The following is a 19,836-nucleotide window of genomic DNA, read 5'->3' as shown; positions in this document are numbered from 1 at the left end:
ATTGCCAAGGCCACGGATGAATGGAAGCAGACCTGGGTCCCAATATCCTCTTGAGCCATGACTTTCATTCTCATTAATTGAGGCTGATGAATACTTTAGGCCAGTTGAGTGTTTAATGAATTGCACAGCGCTGGAATTACATTCTTTCTCAGACGAGGATGGTCTTTCTTGTCTCTTGTGCCGGCTTAAAGGACGGCTGCTATAAATTGGTGCTCAGGCAGATCACAGGTATCTGTCAGGGAAAGATGTTTGTCAGATGTCTTCTGGTGCCGTACTGTACTTTCTTTACAACAGTATATAAGGTGATCAGAAGTCTGGTACTATTAGTACATCTAATTACAAAAATAATTATATTTACAAAATAATACATCTATTTATTGTTGTCCAAATGTGTGTTTTTTGTTTCAGTCAGTAAACATTTCCTGATTGATTGCATTTTATCAGCATAGATTTACGGATCAACTAATAAAAGGGGTTTAAAATGTAATGTATCGTTATTACATTGCTTTGTGAACTTTGACCTTTACTAAGAACCATAAACAAAATTACTCAAAAATGTATGGCTGATTTAAAACCAGACGGACAGATGTGCAATGAAGTCTGCCGATTAAACAGCTCCAGCTCGCTATGCATCAATTTAAGTAGATTATTGTGTTTGTATGGAGGCTATTCCAAGTCGTCAACCAATTCAACCAGTTATGTGTGCTCTTTTAACTGCTAACCCTGAGCAGTGGAGCATCTAATACATAGCCTAACTATTACACGGTACAGAACATCTCCCAGTCCTGGCCCATCTGGAGTAAACACTATGAGTGAGTCTTCAGTTCGAATAAAATCTAACTGTTATGACTTGGACTTTTTCCTCCTCTCGGGGTAAGAGAATGAGAGAATAGAGTATGGCACTCATTTCTTTCTCCCTCATCAGTGTTTTCACACATCCCCCGTCGGATTCGGATCCTGGAGTGTTTTGACTGTCAAATGGATGGCGACTACGGAATGGTAAAAGAGTTGCCGTATATTGGTGAATGGAAGAGGCTGCCTTAATTAACTAAGGTGTTAGTTACCCAACATTACAAACGCAAAAGAAACCTCAAGAATTGAATACATTTAATTGTTATTTAATTCATTGCACATTTACTGAAGTGCAGACTCCTCATATTTACTCATGTAAAGCTTTAGAAAATACAATCTCAGTCATTTCCGACAGTTCTGATTCTGAGTGCTTTCACCTTGGTTGTAGATACAAATATATGGCATATTGACAGGTAAACCCTTTTATATTTGATGATCATTCTGTAAAGTAAACATTGAAAATAAGGGCAGCATTACATGTCCACATCATAAATATATTCATTCTTTTTTTGTAGGTAGTGGTAGTAGGTATTATTAATGTGATAGATTTCTGTCTTTCCCCTTTCCCATCCCATGTAAATACTCTTTATGTCATTAATAGTTGAAAGGTCTTTGATAGAATTGGCCCAACAGTTAAAGTGAACTACCTGTTGCATAACAAAACCCCATCAACCACTGGCCTTCTCTCTTTCGCGTTGTGCATGCTTCATATTGCACATAAACACTTCACTGCCCTTTTTAAAAAGAGTTTTCAACAGGTTTACAATACATAACATCTCTCTCAAATAAAAAAAATAGTTTTAATCGACCGTACACAATACCAAAAACACAGTGCTCTTTCCCAGGTAGTGTATAGTGCTGAGCTCTCTTTACATGCCCTTTCAAGACCCAGCCCTTCCTCTAGTCCACTTCCTTCCCATTTCCTCTTCCTGTCCAGACCCTTTCCACATGAAGTAGAGGCATCCTCACTGAGGTCTCTCTGCGTGGTACTTCCTGTGTCTATACTTCCCATTCTTCTCCTTGGCCATGTTGATGCAGGCGTTGTGCTTGTTGCTCTGCAGGTGGTTCCAGTATTTGACCAGTTCGTTGGGCTGGAACTGGTGGGAGGTGATGAGGTGGCTGTACTTACAGCTGGAGTAAGACACCCTCCAGTGGTTGAAGAGGAACTCGTTGGGCGGCGGCGTGGGGTCGATGCGGAGCTTGGCCAGGCAGATGCCAACGTAAACGTCCTCCAGGTGCAGCCTCCGTATGCTCAGAGATGCCTGGTAGATCCTCTCTGCCATGTCTCCGGAGAACACGTACCCCGTCCCCGAGCAGAAGATGGGGTACCTCTCACTAGGGTACAGCTCAGGAGGCATGTACCACTTGCTGTCCTTGTTGCGGTTGGGCGCGTAGCCCCTCATCAGATAGCCAGTGAAGTAGCTCTGTCTGGGCGGGAGCTCTGGCTTCAGCAGCTTCTGGATGAGATACTCCGTGTTGACAAACATGTCACTGTCTGTCTTCATGACATAGTGCGCTTGGGGGCAGTGGCTGGCCACCCAGTTAATGCCCATCAGGGTTTTGATGGTGAGGTTGTAGTATGTGTCCTGGTAGTCCTGCTGGATGATGTCATTGTGGACCCGGCTCTCCTCCTCGATGGCGGTCTGGGTGTACGAGTCTGAGCTACGCCCCAAACCCAGCAGGAAGAGTCGGACGAAGGTCAGGCCCATGGCCACGCTCTCGTTGCCCCACGTCTGCCGGATGGCATTCCTGGCGTCTGCCTGGCCTGGCTCTGCAGCGATAAGCAGCACCAGGAACGGGGTTCTGTCTCTGCACTTGAAGGGCTGGTTGAGGATGTAGCGATAGGGCTGGGCATTGAGCCTCCCTCCCACACCCATTTCCTGCTGTAAACTGTTGTTGGCACTCATTGAGTTCTCCAGTCCCGTCACGCCCATCATGGCTCCTCCACCACCGCCACCCTCAGCCTGCTGGGAGCTGATGTTGAGATGGGGCTTGGGAGGCACGTAGCCCGTCTCCTTCCACAGGCTCCGCAGACTCAGGCTCTGGTTTGCTTCGGCCCTGGCCGTGCGGAAGCCCCTGACGGTGTAGGCCAGGGGGTTGTCCCGGGGCCCGGTCCGGCCCGGCAGCCAGTCCTGGTGGCTGAAAAAAAGGAAGAGTGTGAAGAGGAGGGCCAGGGACAGGAGGCCCGCCACGTGGGTCCGGAAGAGCGAGCGCTTCACGGTCCAGGTCATCTTGATGGGGCAGTAGTGCCAACGTCTCCACTGCATGGTGAATCGGCAGGCGGAGGGAACAGGGGGCTGCTGCTGCTCTGGATGGCACGGCGGCGGTCACATTCGATCACGTCAAACATGTGTTTGCCAATAGCCAGAGGGTTATCTGAGCTGGCAGACACGTGGGAGTGAACCTCCTGGCAGAGCTAGTACGGGATTTACTGTACAAGGCCTCCTGGCAGAGCTAGCAAGGGGATACTTGAGGCCCCTCGCTGAGCCAGCAGTGGGATTCTTGGGTCCCGTGGCAGAGCTAGGACAGTGCTGACTTTGTGGCCATGGAGGCAGGTCCCAGGCTCTTCACTGACTCTGCAGACACACCCAGGATCATGCTCCAGGTCTGGGCTCCTTCAGATCAGAGATTGGAGTCACCTCCTCAGTGGATCACCTCTCTTATCTGGGAAGAAAGAACAGAGAAACAGGCTTGGCAAATGTTCAGAATTGTCAATTGTTTAAGTTGTAGAGATCTGACTCTATTCCCATGAGGAAGAGCAAAGCTTATTTAAAATCATTCAGCTTTGATGTTGTGTTGTATCTTTGCATTTTCCATCTATTCTTAGTGATGGATGATCAAAGTAATTCAGAATGACTTGTCTATTCAAATATAAAACACCTCTGCTGCACTGCATCAGTAATGTACAGTATAATGTTATGGCATTCACCATGGTAACTGCCTTGGTTGTTGTTTATTTCTGTAGATTCCCGAGAGCAACACAACCTGACACTCACTTCTACTGGCTTGTGGAAGTGCTACCCTATATGTCTGCATACTAACCACCCTGCCTGGGGTAGATTGTTAATGGAAGGTGTGTTAAGACAGATTGAATAATGTGAGATCTTACGTACACAATAACTATGACGACTCAACAACCTATTTTTCTTGACTCAAACTATGACGAGAATTCCAAGTGAACTTAATGGACATTTCATATGACATGACTCTCCTTTTCATCTGTTTGGTCCAATCAGAAGCACGCAGAATCTCCCATACAGTTCCCAGGCGGTCACTTCAGTCACTCGTCAATCTTTTGAACTGATGCGAAGCCAGGAAACTTTACTTTTAGCTAACCTCAACTAGAAACAATGTTTACTCTCTCTCTCTCTTACTTTCATGTAGGATATTTTTTCTTTGATCACGTAAGAAGCTCTATATTCGTATGTGCGCTGTTATTCATTCATCTGTGTTGTTATTCATTCATCTGTGTTGTTATTCATTCATCTGTGTTGCCGCTCTTGCGCTGCGGTCCGCAAATGCGAGTTGGAGTTGCTTTTTTCCTATGGGAAAAACGAATGCTATTTGTTAAATATTAGGAGTGCAGTAATACTATTTTGTAAAGCTGAAATTCTCTCCTTTTCAAGGAAAACACTGTTATCTACCCCCTGGTTTTGATAGGGAGAAAATCAGATCTGTAAATTGTTTAACCTGTAGTCAAGGCTTTATTTCTAATTATGGCTGGCATGGTTACAATCTGCCACAATATCAATGTTGCTAGCAAAGGTATACAAGGGGATAGTAGGCCTAGTTGGACAACGCTATCTGAATGTGCACATGATGGAAGTTAGAGGTAGCCTAAATATTAATTATACTATTTTACTATTTTAATTATACTATTATGTGACTAAAATGGCTATGACTAAAACTAGACCAAAATTGTCCACGAGTTTTAGTCAACTGATAATAACTAAAACTAACAAAGGATTTATTACTAAAATGTGACTAAGACTAAAAGGTATTTTAAGACAAACTAAATCTAAAATAGATGCCAAGACAACTGCAATGGCCAACAGGGTGTAGATGCTAGTGGGGAAGGCAGACAGAGGTGTGTGTGTGTGTGTGTGTGTGTGTGTGTGTGTGTGTGTGTGTGTGTGTGTGTGTGTGTGTGTGTGTGTGTGTGTGTGTGTGTGTGTGTGTGTGTGTGTGTGTGTGTGTGTGTGTGTGTGTGTGTGTTGTAACTGTTTATGGTACTGCATATGTGTAATAGGGAGTTGTATACCGTACGTGTTACTGTATACGTCTGGGTGCATGTCCGTGTGTGTAAGGTGTGGCTGTGTACTGGCAACCACCTTCTGATCATTTGAGTTGTGTTTTGCTTTACAGTCTCATACCCATATTTAAAATGGCAGTAAAACAGTAATTACTTAATAATGACCAGCTGGTTTCATTCTTTGTGAGTCATTTGAACAACCAGTGCCATGTTCCATTCGACATCAATTATGAGGAATTCTTTGAAGAACCAACTACATTGTTATTACGGTACATAATTTCTCAATATTTACCAACTAAACAACAGCTGGACTTTAAAATAAAGCCTAGCTACGCATGTATGAAAACTCCAGACAGCTAGACTGGTGAGGAGGGAAGGTGAAGTATGAAAACTCCAGACAGCTAGACTGGTGAGGAGGGAAGGTGAAGTATGAAAACTCCAGACAGCTAGACTGGTGAGGAGGGAAGGTGAAGTATGAAAACTCCAGACAGCTAGACTGGTGAGGAGGGAAGGTGAAGTATGAAAACTCCAGACAGCTAGACTGGTGAGGAGGGAAGGTGTAGTATGAAAACTCCAGACAGCTAGACTGGTGAGGAGGGAAGGTGAAGTATGAAAACTCCAGACAGCTAGACTGGTGAGGAGGGAAGGTGAAGTATGAAAACTCCAGACAGCTAGACTGGTAAGGAGGGAAGGTGAAGTATAAAAACTCCAGACAGCTAGACTGGTGAGGAGGGAAGGTGTAGTATGAAAACTCCAGACAGCTAGACTGGTGAGGAGGGAAGGTGTAGTATGAAAACTCCAGACAGCTAGACTGGTGAGGAGGGAAGGTGAAGTATGAAAACTCCAGACAGCTAGACTGGTGAGGAGGGAAGGTGAAGTATGAAAACTCCAGACAGCTAGACTGGTGAGGAGGGAAGGTAAAGTATGAACACTCCAGACAGCTAGACTGGTGAGGAGGGAAGGTGAAGTATGAAAACTCCAGACAGCTAGACTGGTGAGGAGGGAAGGTGAAGTATGAAAACTCCAGACAGCTAGACTGGTGAGGAGGGAAGGTGAAGTATGAAAACTCCAGACAGCTAGACTGGTGAGGAGGGAAGGTAAAGTATGAACACTCCAGACAGCTAGACTGGTGAGGAGGGAAGGTGAAGTATGAAAACTCCAGACAGCTAGACTGGTGAGGAGGGAAGGTGAAGTATAAAAACTCCAGACAGCTAGACTGGTGAGGAGGGAAGGTGAAGTATGAAAACTCCAGACAGCTAGACTGGTGAGGAGGGAAGGTGAATGCTGACATATCAACAGCCGACCTAACAAGTACCCATTGACTCCGCAGACTGTTTCAGAGGCCTAAAAAGCAGGTAAACACTAACTATAACAAGGCAGTAAAATGATCCATATGTCTGGTATGTAAACTCCTTAGGGCTTGTGGACTGGTGATGATGGAGGTTGAATGGGATGGTAGGATGGTAGGGGGGCCTCTTGCATATCATCAGCCGGGTCTAATGCCAGAGGCGGAAGTATAAATTGCTGGTTTGCACAACATGATGCTGGCTAACACTACTCTGAGCCGCTCTGGTGAGCCTCTGCCATCAGCCCCCCACTGTTCTGCGCCTCGCCAGCCGGGGAGGAGACGCATCTGTCAAAATGAATTTTCAGGGTCCAGCAAGCAGTGCTGCTGGAGCCCCAGTCAGCCGCCGGCAATAACAGCCTTCACCCGCCATTCACCTTCCACCTCCAGCTTATCAATACCTCGCCTGCCTGCCTCTCTGCCTGCCTGGAGAGAGGCCTCCCTGCCAGCTCTCGCTCTCTCTTTGTATACACACACATACAGTACACTGACATATACACACACACACACACACACACACACACACACACACACACACACACACACACACACACACACACACACACACACACACACACACACACACACACATTCTCCTGCACACACGTACACACTCAAATGTGCTGACAGATACTGGCAGGAGGAGGCTTTTCTCTCCATACAATTGTGACACAAACAGCTCCGTTTCTTTCTGTCTTCCATTCGGTTTGTTTATTAGCGGTTGTTGTGTTCCGCCACATCGGGGAAAAACGGTGTGTTATTTTGTGTTATGATGTGTGATGCTGTGAGAGAGAGAGAGACAGCGAGAGACAGAGAGAGAAAACGCCAACCACACTCGTCCCAATTTTCATTTTCTTGGAGTGTTTGCCCATTCATCACGACGACTGGGTGGGATGGGTGCACGCTAACCTTTTCAGCAGAATGTGCTTACCCTGCGCAGGCAATTACAGCAGAATGAGTGGGGGCCATGGCTGGCTTTGCTTTAAAGGTTAACAGACTTTACATCAGAGCAAATCCAACGCTCCAAAGGTTTCTGTTGTCGCCTATACATGGACCTAATTATCAGGAGGCTAATGCAGAGAGCACACACATGCTGTAACAAACACACACACACATGCGGGAGTGCACACGCACGCATGCACGCACACACACACATATGCGGGAGTGCACACACGTGCACGCACACAGACTCTATCCATAGGAGAGGAGATGTTGACTTGTTGTATGTGGTATGACTACACTGTTGTCTAATCCAGTGACAATTTCACATCGTCGGATCAGGCACCAGGCAGGCATCCCTTTGAGTGGCATCCCAGTCATTCTGCTGAACGTGCCACTCCATTCATTTCATGTATTTCCTTGCCTCCCATCACAGTCACTTCCACGCTAGCCAATTAGTTACAGCGGTGCTAATTGAGGCCCCGGTTGTTCCACTGCGGTCAATAATCTCAAAGACTGCATGAAAATATTAGAATCCAGCTAGTGACTGACGTGCCTCAAATCTCACCTAGCCTAATGCTAATGCTAATGCTAGCCACCATTTAATGGTGATATGGAATGAAATACCAAAGCCTACATGTCCAAATATTCTATATTTAGTTTTTATTTTGTTGGACAGCCAAACCGAGATCAAAGATTAACATTGTACACAAGTCTTCCAATGTATCAAAGTTCATAGTGCAATATGTTGACGGTGACTTATTATCAGCAATCAGGCCCCCTGAGGACTGGAGTTGGCCATCCCTGATGTATATACTGTATTCATAGCTCATCCTAATTTACCTACTACTGAACATACCATTTTCTGCCCAAATGATATACTGTCTGCACACAGCACGTATTTATATTGTGGATTCTGACACATGCTCACTGTAATGTATCTACTGTGGGTTGTTATTTCCTGATTTCTTGCCGTGATCATTTTATGTGTGTTTTTGTATTGTATTTGCAAGACATTCGACTGCACTGTTGGAGCTAGTAACACAAGCATTTCACTGCACCTGCTATAACACTTGCAAATCTGTATACGTGACCAATAAACTTTGATTTGATAACTGCAAGCCTCGACAGAGTATCGATCGCTCTTTGTTTCATAGTTGTCATTGGCACTCTGTCAAAGGCCTTCTGATATTTAATAGGGAGCTGCGTGCTGTTTGTATATAGAGGCCAAAACAAAGATGTTGGCAAAACAGAGGTCTCTGGACAGTAATGTTTTATTTGACTGTATACCAGACAGGTACTGCTGACATCTGCCCAGCTGATCATTCAACTAGACTGGGATTTGTTTTTAAGACACAAATCCTACTATTCGCAGGTACATAAACCATTACTGGGATATGTGTTTTGATAAAGCGTTCTCACGATCTCCAATATGTGTACACGTTAAGGCCTAGATTAAATCAGATCAGAAGTTAACCGGCGATAGCCGACACCCGCATTGCTGATGTCTGGGCGGTGTTGGAGCTGTCAAATCCTGTGGGCTCCCGAGTGGCGTAGCGGTCTAAGGCACTACAGTCCCTGGTTTGAATCCAGGCTGTATCACATCCGGCCGTGATTGGGAGTGCCATAGGGCGGCGCACAATTGGCCCAGCGACGTCCGGGTTTGTCCGGGGGTAGGCCGTCATTGTAAATAAGAATTTGTTCTCAACTGACTTGCCTAGTTAAATAAAAATAAAATCAGATTTGATCAGGTCAAATTGGTCAAATTGGATCACATCTCACATTCCAGTGTTCCCAACTTGTAAACAAGGCTGCATGGAATTTCTGTTCATGCGACTCCGTGCAGCCAATCGCAATGTCCACTTTAGGTATAATGCCAGGAGCTGCTTGTGGATTTGACAGCTCTAACACAGTTCCACCTCCGACACCACCAAAACAACTGCTATGCAGATGTCGGCTAAAGCGGATCTGATTTAATAGAACCCTAAGACTGTAACACAATGCTATGGCTGCATGCCCCAATTGTTACATCCAGACTCATTCAGAGTCAGTCTGAGGCCCAAGCATTGAGCAGTTTGCACAGTTAGCACAGTTAACACTAAACTTTAACACACGCTTAGGAACATGCCGTTGTTCCTAAGAATAGCTTTAATGGTCTTTCCATCCGGTGCTGGCTTCTAACAGAAATAACTAAACTACCATACAAAGTCTTCATCTCCCTTCCTCTGTGTGTGTGTGTGTGTGGTGTGTGTGTGTGTGTGGCTGCTCCAGAACGGGTCTAAAGGAATTAGTGAAATCTCATGCTGTACCCTCAGACTCCTTCGCTCTCACATATAAAGGCTTTGATTTTAATCTGTTGTCATGGTTATAAATAACTTAGCGGCTTGTTATTACCATCATCCTTTTAGAGCGGAACAACCTTTACAGCCATGTTCAAGTATTGTAAGCCTATTGTAAGCACTGGGCACAGACGTCAATTTAATGTCTATTCCACGTCATTTCATTGAAATGACGTGGAAATAACGTTGATTTAACCAGTGTGTGCCCAGTGGGGTGTATTTGAGTCTGATTGAATTTACTCAGCTTCCTTTGTAGTTTTCCATTCTGTCCTCTGTCAGTTGAGTTCTCAGGTTCCTATTAAGATATTCATTTTTTTTTAATAAACATAAGGAATGTCCTGGGAATTGCAGACTATGCTTCCTTCAGAGTGAGTATTCTTTTAATATGAGGTGCTGGTAAATGTACACCTTCACTCTCTTTCACCACTCAATGGACCTGGAGGATCTGGTGAAGACCTCTCTCTCTCTCTCTGGATAGACAGGGTTGTGAATGGGTTAATGTTATTGGATAGACAGGGTTGTGAATAGGTTAATGTTACTGGATAGACAGGGTTGTGAATGGGTTAATGTTACTGGATAGACAGGGTTGTGAATGGGTTAATGTTACGGGATAGACAGGGTTGTGAATGGGTTAATGCTACTGGATAGACAGGGTTGTGAATGGGTTAATGTTACTGGATAGACAGGGTTGTGAATGGGTTAATGTTACTGGATAGACAGGGTTGTGAATGGGTTAATGTTACTAGATAGACAGGGTTGTGAATGGGTTAATGTTACTAGATAGACAGGGTTGTGAATGGGTTAATGTTACTGGATAGACAGGGTTGTGAATGGGTTAATGTTACTGGATAGACAGGGTTGTGAATGGGTTAATGTTACTAGATAGACAGGGTTGTGAATGGGTTAATGTTACTGGATAGACATGGTTGTGAATGGGTTAATGTTACTGGATAGACAGGGTTGTGAATGGGTTAATGTTACTGGATAGACAGGGTTGTGAATGGGTTAATGTTACTGGATAGACAGGGTTGTGAATGGGTTAATGTTACTGGATAGACAGGGTTGTGAATGGGTTAATGTTACTGGATAGACAGGGTTGTGAATGGGTTAATGTTACTGGATAGACAGGGTTGTGAATGGGTTAATGTTACTAGATAGACAGGGTTGTGAATGGGTTAATGTTACTGGATAGACAGGGTTGTGAATGGGTTAATGTTACTGGATAGACAGGGTTGTGAATGGGTTAATGTTACGGGATAGACAGGGTTGTGAATGGGTTAATGTTACGGGATAGACAGGGTTGTGAATGGGTTAATGTTACTAGATAGACAGTGTTGTGAATGGGTTAATGTTACGGGATAGACAGGGTTGTGAATGGGTTAATGTTACTGGATAGACAGGGTTGTGAATGGGTTAATGTTACAGGATAGACAGGGTTGTGAATGGGTTAATGTTACTGGATAGACAGGGTTGTGAATGGGTTAATGTTACGGGATAGACAGGGTTGTGAATGGGTTAATGTTACTAGATAGACAGGGTTGTGAATGGGTTAATGTTACTAGATAGACAGGGTTGTGAATGGGTTAATGTTACGGGATAGACAGGGTTGTGAATGGGTTACTGTTACTGGATAGACAGGGTTGTGAATGGGTTAATGTTACTAGATAGACAGGGTTGTGAATGGGTTAATGTTACGGGATAGACAGGGTTGTGAATGGGTTAATGTTACGGGATAGACAGGGTGTTTCTACACTTCATGGCCGAGGCGCTGGTCAAATCTAGGCCAGGCCACCCGAGCATCCCTGCACACAAACCCTTATCTAATGTACTCACCACCATATCAGATGCCTGCTTATCAAATGAAATTCAGCCGTAGCAACTCAGAGGGATTTTGTGATACTGTGATACTGTATTAGCAGTTGTGAGTTATACAGCAAACCCTCAGAATGGGTGACGCTTGGTAAGAATTGTGTGAATAAAAGAGAATATGTGATTTGAGTTGGACTGTATGTTGGGCAATGGTATGCAGGTGAAGCTGCTGTGTTGGGCTGTGTGTGTGTCTCACATCAGTTACACTGCTGTGTTGGGCTGTGTGTGTGTCTCATCAGTTACACTGCTGTGTTGGGCTGTGTGTGTGTCCCATCAGTTACACTGCTGTGTGGGGCTGTGTGTGTGTCTCATCAGTTACACTGCTGTGTTGGGGCTGTGTGTGTGTCTCATCAGTTACACTGCTGTGTTGGGACTGTGTGTGTGTGTGTCTTTTTCATGATGTGCTTTAAAAAGGAAATCCTATCAAAGTTTCATAGTCCAGGGGGCCGCCCCATGAAGAGCCAAACCCCGTGCATTTTAAATATCCACCTCAGCAATTAGCTTTCCCGATGCATCTGGGCTGGTGTGCCAACTTCCCAGTCAGTGGGATGGACATGATGCATGGGGTTAGAGACAGTGTTAATTGAATTGGATCAATGAGATCTGCCCGGTGTGCCAGCATCAATCATTGGATCAGCCAGGTAATGTTTTTGAGAGGTCTGGAAACAACAGAGCTGTAAGCCAGGCTATGCTGAGGGAAGAGGATGGATAGATGGATGTGAGAGAGAGAGGGGAGGATGGATAGATGGATGTGAGAGCGAGAGAGAGGGGAGGATGGGACAGAGACAGGAGGATGATGGAAAGAGAAGACTGGATAGGGGAGGTGGAGTGCCAGAGCTGATGAAACATGTAGTACTGTACATACCTCCTCCTGCAGCTGGCAGACGGACTGTGTGATTGCTGGTGCCGTCTGTCGGCACACTCGGTACGCCATCACTGTTCCTCTTCTCTGGAATCTGGGGTAATGTACTCTTCCACCCTGTCTGCCTAATGGATTATTGTTGGCGTAACATCCGTCCATCTGTCAGTGCATTCCAGAGTCTCCGTCATCTCCTCTCTTCCTCTGCGTCACCAAGCCTTTCGGTTTAGGGCTCTTTCTCTCCTCTCTTCCTCCTCCCCTTTCCTCTTCTTGATCCTTGGTCTCAGTTATGCACTACAGCCCCCCTCTCTTTTTTCCTATCTCTCCAATGTTCTCTCTCTCTCTGTCTCTCTTCCTCTCCCCACTTCCCTTTTGCAATGTGTCCGAAAATAAAACGGAAGCCTTCACCTTGCCTTGTGTTTTCTGTTCTTTGCTCCGGTGTGCATGTCTTCTTCTCTGCTCCGCTAAAAGAAAGCAGTAAGAGACGGCAGAGCTGTGTTGATAGTGCTGTGGCTAGTCCCGCATGTTGCTAGGCAGTCTGACGGAGAGAGACAGAGAGGGAGGGAGCACTCAGGGTCTCTGAAAATGGCTGCAGAAGAACATGATCCTGAGTCTCGAGGAAGAAAACACTCCTCCCTCTCTCTTCCTTTCACTTTCTCTCTCCCTCTCTCTGTCCAGCTCCTGTCCTCTCCTCTCGGCTGGGCTTCGTTGTTTTGCAGCAGGAGGAGAATCAGCCGCTGTAGTATGGAGGCAGAGGAAGGGGGGGGGGGGGGGGGGGGGGCATCCCACGTGACCCACTTAGAATTCACTCCCCCCTTCTCTCTGTCCTCCCCTTACCAACCCATCCCCCTTTCTCTGAGTGAAAAAAAGGGATTGAACTGTGTGGGCTTGGTGGATGGAGAGAGTGAGAAAGAGAGCTAGAGAGAAGGGCCAGTGGGTTCTGGTTTTATGATTACAGATGTGGTGTTTAGGGTTGTGCAACCTTTGAGGATCTTTTAAAATATGAAAGGAATTAACTCTTTGTTTGGTTTGTTTGTTATATTTCCATATATCCGTATGCTTCAGATGACACAGACCTAAGGGATTCAGAAAGTTCCATAAGGTTATGCGTAGTACATGAGGCTAGAATCATCAGGCTAGATTCATCAGACTAGAATCATCAGGCTAGAATCATCAGTCTAGATTCATCAGGCTAGAATCATCAGTCTAGATTCATCAGGCTAGATTCATCAGGCTAGACTCATCAGGCTAGATTCATCAGGCTAGATTCATCAGGCTAGAATCATCAGGCTAGAATCATCAGGCTAGAATCATCAGGCTAGATTAATCAGGCTAGAATCATCAGTCTAGATTCATCAGGCTAGAATCATCAGTCTAGATTCATCAGGCTAGATTCATCAGGCTAGACTCATCAGGCTAGATTCATCAGGCTAGATTCATCAGGCTAGATTCATCAGGCTAGAATCATCAGGCTAGAATCATCAGGCTAGAATCATCAGGCTAGAATCATCAGGCTAGAATCATCAGGCTAGAATGCTGGAATACAAAGGGAGTTCCTGTACTGTGTGATGGACTGTTTCTCTGAGAAAGGGAGTTCCTGTACTGTGTGATGGACTGTTTCTCTGAGAAAGGGAGTTCCTGTACTGTGTGATGGACTGTTTCTCTGAGAAAGGGAGTTCCTGTACTGTGTGATGGACTGTTTCTCTAAGAAAGGGAGTTCCTGTACTGTGAGATGGACTGTTGTTCTGAGAAAGGGAGTTCCGGTACTGTGTGATGGACTGTTGTTCTGAGAAAGGGAGTTCCTGTACTGTGTGATGGACTGTTTCTCTGAGAAAGGGAGTTCCTGTACTGTGTGATGGACTGTTGCTCTGAGAAAGGGAGTTCCTGTACTGTGTGATGAACTGTTGTTCTGAGAAAGGGAGTTCCTGTACTGTGTGATGGACTGTTGTTCTGAGAAAGGGAGTTCCTGTACTGTGTGATGGACTGTTTCTCTGAGAAAGGGAGTTCCTGTACTGTGTGATGGACTGTTGCTCTGAGAAAGGGAGTTCCTGTACTGTGTGATGGACTGTTGCTCTGAGAAAGGGAGTTCCTGTACTGTGTGATGGACTGTTTCTCTGAGAAAGGGAGTTCCTGTACTGTGTGATGGACTGTTGCTCTGAGAAAGGGAGTTCCTGTACTGTGTGATGGACTGTTGTTCTGAGAAAGGGAGTTCCTGTACTGTGAGATGGACTGTTGTTCTGAGAAAGGGAGTTTCTCCCTTTCTGTTTCTCTGCTATCATCACCTTTGTCTTTTCTTTTCTTTTCTTTGTCACCTCTCTTCTCCTCTCTCCCTTTACTCCATCAAACACCCCTGAACCCAGACAGACAGACAGACAACCTCACCAAATCAACTTCATGCAGCGCCTCAATGAAGCACAACCGATCTTATTAACACTACTGTTCATGAATAAGTAAAAATCGAACACATCTTTGTTTCCTCACACACATTTCACAACTTGACAACCTAGTGAACCCTCGTTGTCTGATTCTTCACGTACAGTAACTCTGTGGTGCAGTAAAGTAGCCTACTGGTCTACAGGAGAGCGGTGTGATGCAGGTGGGACCCTCTCCATGTAAAGTGAGTGAGCCACCAGGAGCAGGTTTCTGCAGTGCCACTGGGCCAAAGGAACACTGGAAATATTGTAAGGTATCTCTGCGGCATGGTGGAGGGACTAAATTATTAATAGGAGGCCTCTGGTTGACAGCACTGCTTTGGAGATCATTAACTGCAGGTTGACGTTTATTGTCATGAATCTTGTCCTGGAGGCAGAATTGAGTGATTTCCATTAGATGGGCCAGCTGCAAATTCTAAACTGACTCTATTGTAAAAATTCATGAAAACAAAAATAAGCTTTTTAAGGTTAGGGACAGGCATTAGGGTTACCAGTATGTTTAAGGTTAGGGTTAGGTTTTATGACTTTGTCGCTGTGTCAGATAGGGACTGCTCTGCAGAGCTGCCTTCAGAATAACATTCATGACAAAAAACACTAACCTGCCCAGTAGCCCTTCTACCTGGCCAGGGAGAGGGTATTTATCAGAAGAAAGCAATGCTGTGTGGGTGATTGATTGCCCCTTAGCTGCTATGTTACAGGCAGTGCCTCGGTGCATTAATATCATGTGGCATCTATTAGATAGGTGACTTCCTGGACGTGTCTGGCTTGGCTGGCCAATGGAAACAGCTAGCTTATCAACATTTTAAATTGTCATCATTAACTGTCTGCACTCGGGCATTATACTCTCACACAGGTGCTTTCTCACTTTCTTTATAGCTTGTTTCTTTCACATAAATGCTCACATAGGCTGTTGTACATTAGAAGACGTACCAACTCAGCAGATGCTATGGACACACACCAGCTTGCTGAGCAGTCACGTTCTGGTCATTGATTTGATTGATCTTATTTGGTCATTCAAATTACACATGAAGCTGCCTCAGTTGCAACCCAACATTAGGCTACATATTTAAATGTGCATTATACAGTATCTTCAATTAGCAACAGTTAATCTAGATTGAGAAAAAAAAATGTCTTTATGGAGTTGAATTCTGGACTCCCCCCGCTAGCATATCTGAGGCATTGTATGAATAAACGTAGCTGCAACAGCTTTTAGATGAACTTCTTGTTTTAGTGTCTTCTTCCTCTGGAGCTCTAATCCACCTGTTTGAGCCTTGTGTCTTCCTGGGTAGAAGCAGTAATACAGTGTTTACTAACATAAGGTCAGAGGAGGTATGGCTCTTTTCAGACTATAAGGCTACACGCTGTCAAAAAACAACCTCACTAGTGCCAGGGACCAAATGTTATAGCTAGTTCATAGACCGATCTCAGTATAGACAAAATTTGTTCTTTTTAACGGTGAGTCTAAGTCACAACATTCCTTTTCTCTGCAAAGCAATAAGTTAAAATACAAATGCCCCCTACAATCTACAATCATAACAATCTGAAAACACCTATTCATTTGAATAAATTCCAATTTCTATGCTTTCTGTCATGGCCATTTCTCCATATTGGCGAAGGCTGAAAAGAACTGTCCAATGAAACAGCAAATAATGATGTTATTCTATCTACTTTTTAAACATTTTATACATCAACATTTTCCCCAAATGTTTATACTTCAATTGTTGGCTTTGTTCTAATTCTCTCCAAAGTGCCTTTCTTTTTTGGGTTTCTTTAGTAGACTTCACATCCATTCAGTTTGTTTCTCTCTCTCAGACATTACCTGAGGACCAAAGACCGTTAACTTGACTTCCTGCGAAGGCGTTAAGGTGGTGCAGTTGCAGATGAAATGCCACGTGTTATTACCTCCCTTTAAGAGTACAGATTCAATATCCTGTAGCACAGCCTCAAGTATGGTGATGTCTCAGAATCTCTGTGTCCTCAGACTTATGCCTGAGATGTCTCAGAATCTCTGTGTCCTCAGACTTATGCCTGAGATGTCTCAGAATCTCTGTGTCCTCAGACTTATGCTGTAGATGTCTCAGAATCTCTGTGTCCTCAGACTTATGCTGTAGATGTCTCAGAATCTCTGTGTCCTCAGACTTATGCCTGAGATGTCTCAGAATCTCTGTGTCCTCAGACTTATGCCTGAGATGTCTCAGAATCTCTGTGTCCTCAGACTTATGCCTGAGATGTCTCAGAATCTCTGTGTCCTCAGACTTATACTGTAGATGTATAAGAATCTCTGTGTCCTCAGACTTATGCCTTAGATGTCTCAGAATCTCTGTGTCAGCCTTAGATTCTTCATCAGAGACACTAATTCTCTTATCATCACTCAGTGCCTGGGCTTACCTCCGCTGTACCCGCACCCCACCATACCCATGTCTGCACATTATGCCCTGAATCTATTCTACCACGCCCAAAAATCTGCTCCTTTTATTCTTTGTCCCCAACGCTCTAGGCGACCAGTTTTGATAGCCTTTAGCCATACCCTCATCCTACTCCTCCTCTGTTCCTCGGGTGATGTGGAGGTAAACCCATGCCCTGCGTGTCCCCAGGCACCCTCATTTGTTGACTTCTGTAATCAAAAAAACCTTGGTTTCATGCATGTCAACATCAGAAGCCTCCTCCCTAAGTTTGCTTTACTCACTGCTTTAGCACACTCCACCAACCCTGATGTCCTTGCCGATTCTGAATCCTGGCTTAGGAAGGCCACCAATTCTGAGATGTCCATACCCAGCTACAACATTTTCCGTCAAGATAGAACTGCCAAAGGGGGAGGAGTTGCAATCTACTGCAGAGTTCTGTCATACTTTCCAGGTCTATATCCAAACAGTTTGAACTTCTAATTTTAAAAATTAACCTCTCCAGAAATAAGTCTCTCACTGTTGCCGCCTGCTATCGACCCCCCTCCGCTCCCAGCTGTGCCCTGGACACCATTTGTGAATTGATCGCCCCCCATCTAGCTTCAGAGTTCGTTCTGTTAGGTGACCTAAACTGGGATATGCTTAACACCCCGGCAGTCCTACAATCTAAGCTAGATGCCCTCAATCTCACACAAATCATCAAGGAACCCACCAGGTACAACCCTAAATCTATAAACATGGGCACCCTCATAGACATTATCCTGACCAACTTGCCCTCCAAATACACCTCCGCTGTTTTCAATCAGGATCTCAACGATCACTGCCTCATTGCTTGTATCCGCTATGGGTCCGCGGTCAAACGACCACCCCTCATCACTGTCAAACGCTCCCTAAAACACTTCTGCGAGCAGGCCTTTCTAATCGACCTGGCCCGGGTATCCTGGAAGGATATCGACCTCATCCCGTCAGTCGAGGATGCCTGGTCATTCTTTAATAGTAATGTAACGTTCGTCTGGTGGTGTATGAACGGACCAAGGCGCAGCGGGTGATGAATACATAACGATTTATTTCAAAACAGACGAAACACTGACAAAACACTAGAACAAACTACAAAACAATAAACGAAGGCAACAGACCTGAAACAAACGAACTTACATATAGACGAAGGACGCAAGAACAGGAACAGACTACCTAAAACGAACGAACAAACGAAACAGTCCCATGTGGATTACACAGACACAGGAACAATCACCCACAAACAAACAGTGTGAAAACACCTACCTTAATATGGCTCTCAATCAGAGGAAATGAAAACCACCTGCCTCTAATTGAGAGCCATATCAGGTCACCCTATTAACCAACATAGAAACACATAACATAGACTACCCACCCAAACTCACGCCCTGACCGTCAAACACATACAAAATAACAGAAAACAGGTCAGGAACGTGACAGAACCCCCCCCTCAAGGTGCGAACTCCGGGCGCACCCCTAAAACTCAAGGGGAGGGTCTGGGTGGGCATCTGTCCGCGGTGGCGGCTCCGGCGGTGGACGAGGACACCACTCCACCACTGTCTTTGTCCCCCTCCTTAGCGTCCTTTGAGTGGCGACCCTCGCCCCCGACCATGGTCCAGGAACCTTCACTAAGGCCCCTCCTACATAGAGGAGACAACTCAGGAACGAGAGGTAGCTCAGGACAGAGAGGTAGCTCAGGACAGAGAGGTAGCTCAGGACAGAGAGGTAGCTCAGGACAGAGAGGTAGCTCAGGACAGAGAGGTAGCTCAGGACAGAGAGGTAGCTCCGGACAGAGAGGTAGCTCCGGACAGAGAGGTAGCTTAGGACAGAGGGACAACTCTGTACTAATGGCAGCTCCGGACTGAGTGGCAGCTCCGGACTGGGTGGCAGCTCCGGACTGGGTGGCAGCTCCGGACTGGGTGGCAGCTCCGGACTGGAGGGCAGCTCATGACTGGAGGGCAGCTCATGACTGGAGGGCAGCTCATGACTGGAGGGCAGCTCATGACTGGAGGGCAGCTCATGACTGGAGGGCAGCTCATGACTGTAGGGCAGCTCATGACTGTAGGGCAGCTCATGACTGTAGGGCAGCTCATGACTGTAGGGCAGCTCCTGACTGGCTGGCGGCTCTGGCAGCTCCTGACTGACGGACGGCTCTAGCAGCTCCTGACTGACGGACGGCTCTAATGGCTCGGGACAGACGGGCGGCTCAGAAGGCGCTGGGCAGACGGATGGCTCAGAAGGCGCTGGGCAGACGGATGGCTCAGAAGGCGCTGGGCAGACGGATGGCTCAGACGGCGCTGGACAGACGAGCAGTGCAGGCGGCGTTGGGCAGACAGCCGACTCTGACCTGCTGAGGCGCACAGTAGGCCTGGTGCGTGGTGCCGGAACTGGTGGTACCGGACTGGAGACACGCACCTCAAGGCTAGTGCGGGGAGCAGGAACAGGGCACACTGGACTCTCGATGCGCACTATAGGCCTGGTGCGTGGTACCGGAACTGGAGGTACCGGGCTGAGGGCACGCACCTCAGGGCG

At 45.9% G+C, this 19,836-nt stretch overlaps 1 protein-coding gene across 1 annotated transcript; it reads right to left on the bottom strand.

Moving 5' to 3' along the window:
- Nucleotides 1–924: 924 nt before the first annotated feature.
- LOC120055020 (beta-1,3-galactosyltransferase 2-like) lies at nucleotides 925–13,197 on the bottom strand. Its single transcript, XM_039002864.1, has 2 exons — nucleotides 12,462–13,197; nucleotides 925–3,516 (listed from the first exon to the last, which is right to left on the bottom strand). The coding sequence occupies exon 2, from the start codon at nucleotides 3,117–3,119 to the stop codon at nucleotides 1,818–1,820; it is 1,302 nt and encodes a 433-aa protein (XP_038858792.1). The 5' UTR covers nucleotides 3,120–3,516; nucleotides 12,462–13,197; the 3' UTR covers nucleotides 925–1,817.
- Between the last annotated feature and the right edge of the window lie 6,639 nt (nucleotides 13,198–19,836).

The sequence above is a fragment of the Salvelinus namaycush genome, chromosome 10, assembly GCF_016432855.1.
Source record: "Salvelinus namaycush isolate Seneca chromosome 10, SaNama_1.0, whole genome shotgun sequence".
Taxonomy (NCBI): domain Eukaryota; kingdom Metazoa; phylum Chordata; class Actinopteri; order Salmoniformes; family Salmonidae; genus Salvelinus; species Salvelinus namaycush.
Note: the sequence above shows the minus strand (reverse complement) of the source record. Positions and strands in the feature narration are given on the sequence as shown.

Excerpts from the sequence above, each read along its gene's own strand:
- LOC120055020 (XM_039002864.1), bottom strand. The coding sequence starts at position 3,119 with ATGCAGTGGAGACGTTGGCACTACTGCCCCATCAAGATGACCTGGACC.